General features: G+C 39.4%; 1 protein-coding gene across 1 annotated transcript; it reads left to right on the top strand.

Annotated features, from left to right (window-relative positions):
• The first annotated feature begins 1012 nt into the window (after window positions 1-1012).
• LOC147853524 (uncharacterized) lies at window positions 1013-4268 on the top strand. Its single transcript, XM_087332408.1, has 5 exons — window positions 1013-1615; window positions 1919-2083; window positions 2186-2680; window positions 2823-2936; window positions 3459-4268. The coding sequence occupies exons 1-5, from the start codon at window positions 1163-1165 to the stop codon at window positions 4266-4268; spliced, it is 2037 nt and encodes a 678-aa protein (XP_087188534.1). The 5' UTR covers window positions 1013-1162.
• Window positions 4269-5107: the final 839 nt, after the last annotated feature.

The following is a 5107-nucleotide window of genomic DNA, read 5'->3' as shown; positions in this document are numbered from 1 at the left end:
AGTTGTTAAAACCCATTATTGATAGGATTAACACATTATTTCATTCATTTTGATCTGAATTTGAGCTTGCCACGCTACTAGATTCTTTAAACAAATGGAAAACGTAGTCAAAGCCTAATCTTTAAATGATTCTCCATGTACAACTCATGAAAATAGTGTAAATGGCTAGGAAGGTGTACATGGACAATGCCCAAGTCCGTCATTAATGAAGTGTGGAAAATTATCATCTATGGGCTTTTATATTCAGGGTTAAATTTATCGTCACTGCATCAATTGAAGGATGAAGCATCGTTTGAAATACCGTAAGCCACGTTGTACATTATATTCAACGATGCCATTGGCACTAATAATCTAGATAGCTCTCCTAAAGTCTCCTAATTTAGCATGACAAGGACAAATGCCAAACTTAGCGAACCATGTCATGTAAAAGAATCGAAAACTCTCTTCGGATGAAGTCTAAGAGATTCATGACGGAAGAATGAACAATCAATATGACATTCGAACACAAGCGACAAAACCTAGGCAACGATCCAAGACAAATACAATATATTTGGCTGCACATGACAACACCTAGGCTTCCATGACCATATATATTTTACCCTGGGTGCAATGTCAGACCCAAAACAAGTAAGTAGAAGCCGGCTTGAATCGTGAAAGAAAGTACAAATAGAATCACTTTGTCATTGGCCACTTACTCAAATTGCCCACAACATTATTATTTTGTTGAGGTAGGTTCTACCATCCTATCGCCATTATCCATTCGTTCGTGGTAAAGTTCCTTCCCAAGACTTACTTAATTAGGAAAGAAAAAGAAATGGGCCCTATCCCAAAAGCAGAAACCGAGGAATTTACATAAAATACTAATTTACAAAAAGTAGAAAATTATTTGATTGAAATAAAAAATTAAAATATTCCGAAGACTTTCATAACCGACTTAATACGTTTTGAGAATAAGCATTTCATAATCTAAGGTCGTAGGTTCGAATCCTGACTGTCAGCAACTGCCTTAATCTCTAATTCAATTTTAATTACCCATTAATCGCCCTTCCCATCCTACATATAGACCCTAATCAATACCTTCTTCATCTGCTCCCTGACTGCATCTGCTGCTAATCACATCAGCTTTACCAGGCCAAACTTTCATTCTATATAATAATCCCTCATGGGAGTTAGTCATACTGATCAGAGCAATATCGAAACCCATTACAGTAATCCATGCCACGATGATGCCAGTGATGCTAGTATTGCTCCTCCATTCATCACAACACATCATGATCAGATCAAAGATTATTCCAGCATTAAGGAGGAGATTAATGGCGTGATTAGAACGGATGATGCTGCCAGTATCTCCATCGCCTCCCAACTCACCCGCGATTATCTCTCTAACAACGACGATTCATCACGATTAGCGGCCTCTAATGATGCTGTCAGAGCTGTCAATAGCGACGGCCTCTTGCTTAACCACACTGCAGATCAATTTGTTATGCTGGATAATGGTACGGAAAATAACCTCGGTATTGATTATACGTCCACCGATCTCTCTCTGTGGAGTAGTGCCGCTGATTATAAGAATTCTCCTCTCGAGCAGCAGCGTCAGTTAATGGCGAGATCAAGTGTAAGCTATGAGTGATCATAACCTTAATTACTCATTATTAGCAGTAATCACAGTATTCAGACATTTCGTCACCTCTACGGTTCTCACTCTTTGCTGCTCATTATTACAAAATTTAGGACAGATTTAGGTTTAAATGGTTAATCCTCAGATAATTAACCTTAATCTTATGCTATAATTGACAGGTGCCTTCTAGTTACTTTAATGCTCGTTAGAATTGTCATTAATTACAAATCACAGGATATTAGCTCCAATGCAATTGTTAGTGAAAGATATATATAGACTAACAATGAGTTATTGCAGCAGCTGTCGAAGCTTCAGAGAGATATTGCTGAGATGAGGGATGAAAACGAGGAATTAAGGAGGAAGGTCTCGGAAATAACTTCGAATTATTCAGACCTAATGCACAGACATTTTGATACCCTAATCAAGCATCAGCTTATCATTAAACCTCCTCATGGATCGAATCAAGTACCCCGATTCCACTCTACCCATAATTTGTTTCGATAATTAATTATTCATGGTTGCAATTGGGGCCATGTTTTTGGAATTGATAATTTCATGGTTAAGCAGGAAATTAGTTCGAGGATGATTAATCATCCGCATGATGATCAGAATCAATTTCAGACAAGGAATCCCACGCTGATAACGAAGACTATAGAACCACCAGATCATGATCGTGGGCCAACTCAGGGAAATGTAATTAGGACAGGATCTATTCCTAACAGTGATGTCGATCATCAGAAAAGTAGGGATCATAATAACAGTGATTATAATAAGCATGTAACGAAGAAGCTAAAGATAGATCAACAAACGGGATTAACACGAGAGATGAATGCGAGTAACGTGACAATTAACAATAGTTGTACCCATCCCATCATTAATCATGCCACCGACAATACCTTTGATTCGGCAACAGACAGTACGGCGATTCAGGAGGATGAGATTAGTCAGAAGAAGAATGTAATTAGTGAGCAGTGGACGATTAAGGAAGCATCATTAGCCGTCCAACCACCAGTGTTTAGGAAAGCGCGTGTATCGGTTCGAGCCAGAACCTCAGCCCCCATGGTACCATAGGTTAATTAGTATGATTAATACTAATTACCATAGCCAGTTCATCCCTTATTTCCTTCGTCCTTATTCTGTAAGAACAAAACCACTCCTTCGTATCGTTTGATGATTGTTAACTTGATCACATAATACATTACAGATGAGCGATGGCTGTCAATGGAGGAAATACGGACAGAAAACAGCGAAATCAAACCCGTGCCCGCGAAGTTACTACAAATGCACCATGGTGCCTTCATGCCCAGTGCGCAAACAGGTAATCAATTACATTCGCAATTAAAACTAATCTATCGTCAATCACTACTTGATTAATGGTAATACGGGAATCGGGTGCTTGAATCTTGCCCATATGTAGTGCGTTAATTATCATTAGATTCATTGATTATAGTTTCGTGGCTGAGAGATTAGGCGATCTTGTAAATTTGGATCATGCAATCCACATGAAGTTGCAGCTGAGATGATCACGATTCACGACAATGGCGATGGCGATGTCAGATCTAAACATACTACAGAAACTCTCTGACTTCTAATTTCAGTACAAAATCAGAGTACAGATTATAGTACAAATACAGCACTCTACAGATCATAAGGCTAGTGTGGACGTACGATATCGTACTAGATGTCGTACTTGGATCATGAAATAAGCTGGTACTTCACTGAAATGATGGAAGAATGGGGGGTTGTATTTGGAGTATTTCTGTGGATTTTAATGTCTTTTTTTTGTCTGCATAATGATGGCGGCGATGGCGATGGCGAAATGTGGTATATATATATATAGGTACAGAGGTGTGTAGAGGATCGGAGCGTTCTGATAACCACATATGAAGGGACGCACAACCACGCGCTGTCTCCTGCAGCGTCGGTCATGGCGTTCATGACCTCGGCGGCAGCAGACATGGCCTTCTCGCCATCTACTACTTCTTCTTCTGCTGCTGCTTCTTCTTCTTCTGCTTCTAGGGTTCACTATCATTATACCACTTCTTCTTCTGCGTCTGCTTCGTCTTCTTCATCTTCATCTGCTTCTTTTCTGCCTGTGATGCAAACTGAGATCACCCTTGACCTCACCAAAGGCCAAAACCCTAATTCCTCACCTTCCATAAGTCTTCATCCAAACCAGAACACCATAGCCATGGATCGAACCGACGACCCGATCCTCCATCCCCATGTACCCACTGCGCCTCTGCCCAACCATGTTATAGAGATCAACAGCTCCCAACAGTTAATCGATGTGGATTATTACGATAACGATACTGTTGATCGTCAATATGAACGCCTGCAGTTTGTTGATGATGCGGTAGCCGCTGCAATCAGGGCCACATCCAAATTAAGTGCTGCCGCTGATGTGATTAATAATTCCACCCAGCCACTAAATAGCAGTAATCATGCATACAATTATATTCAAGACAGCAACAGCAGCCGCAGTAATCAAAGTAATGCTGCTAATGATGAAAGTAATCCTAATCATAGTGTTGCTAATTACCATGATGCAATAAGCATGATTGCTAATCTCGACACTAATACCGCCACTGAAGCTCTTGCCGCAGCCATTGCATCCTTCTTAATCCCCCAGCCGCAACTACCACATTAATCAGTTACTGTCATTCTGATTCATTTGATTACAATTTACAACACTCCTGTATGATCCTTACCAATTCATCCAACATTCCTTCGATGCAAAAAACTACAAGTTCCTTGATGTATAATTACTAGTTACTGTTAAAGCATCCACATATTAGTTACACCTGATAGCGCCATGGATCCTGCATATTTAGTACAATTTACATGCAATGTTCTTCAGATACAATGAAACTGAAAAAGGCGGAAATTTGATGAAGTGCTATAGATGTAGTGTCAAGCGAAAGGAAGTGATTATTGATTGATTAACTCTACGAGCCTTAGATGAGTCTCGTGTTCAAAATCGAAAGAGCTTCGACTGATTTTTTATTATGACAATCCATCCAATCCATCCATAATGTCCCCCCAGCTATGAGTCACTTTCGAATAAAATCATGTAATTTCTGTAATAAATAGTCTTGCTAAAACCACCACATTATCTCTCATCTGAGGGTGTCATAATTCCAAAGTTTCCACAAAAAGTATAATGTCTGAGCGGAGGATTGCGAAACAAACCTAGCAGTATATGAATTTCCGTCGTGGTTTAATATTTGTCCGACCTGCTCATTAGAGCTGCTTCGAATTTATAAGCTCTGTTTGTGTAAGCTTGTATGTACAATCCTTGCAGTATGTATATTGGAATTCCTGCAAAATCTTCCATCACATCTCCATATGTATATTGGAATTCCTGCAAAATCTTCCTATCACATCTCCATATGTATATTGGAATTCTTGCAAAATCTTCCATCACATCTCCAACAATTTAATTGCCAAGGCATTTAATGGCATTTTAACTGGTTGATCATTATAAAT

Source organism: Azolla caroliniana, unplaced genomic scaffold (genome assembly GCF_043228905.1).
Source record: "Azolla caroliniana isolate FFs.n. ecotype wild unplaced genomic scaffold, voAzoCaro1.0.p SCAF_16, whole genome shotgun sequence".
Classification (NCBI taxonomy): Eukaryota; Viridiplantae; Streptophyta; class Polypodiopsida; order Salviniales; family Salviniaceae; genus Azolla; species Azolla caroliniana.
The sequence above is the reverse complement of the archived record's forward strand: the minus strand, read 5'-3'. Positions and strand labels throughout refer to the sequence as shown.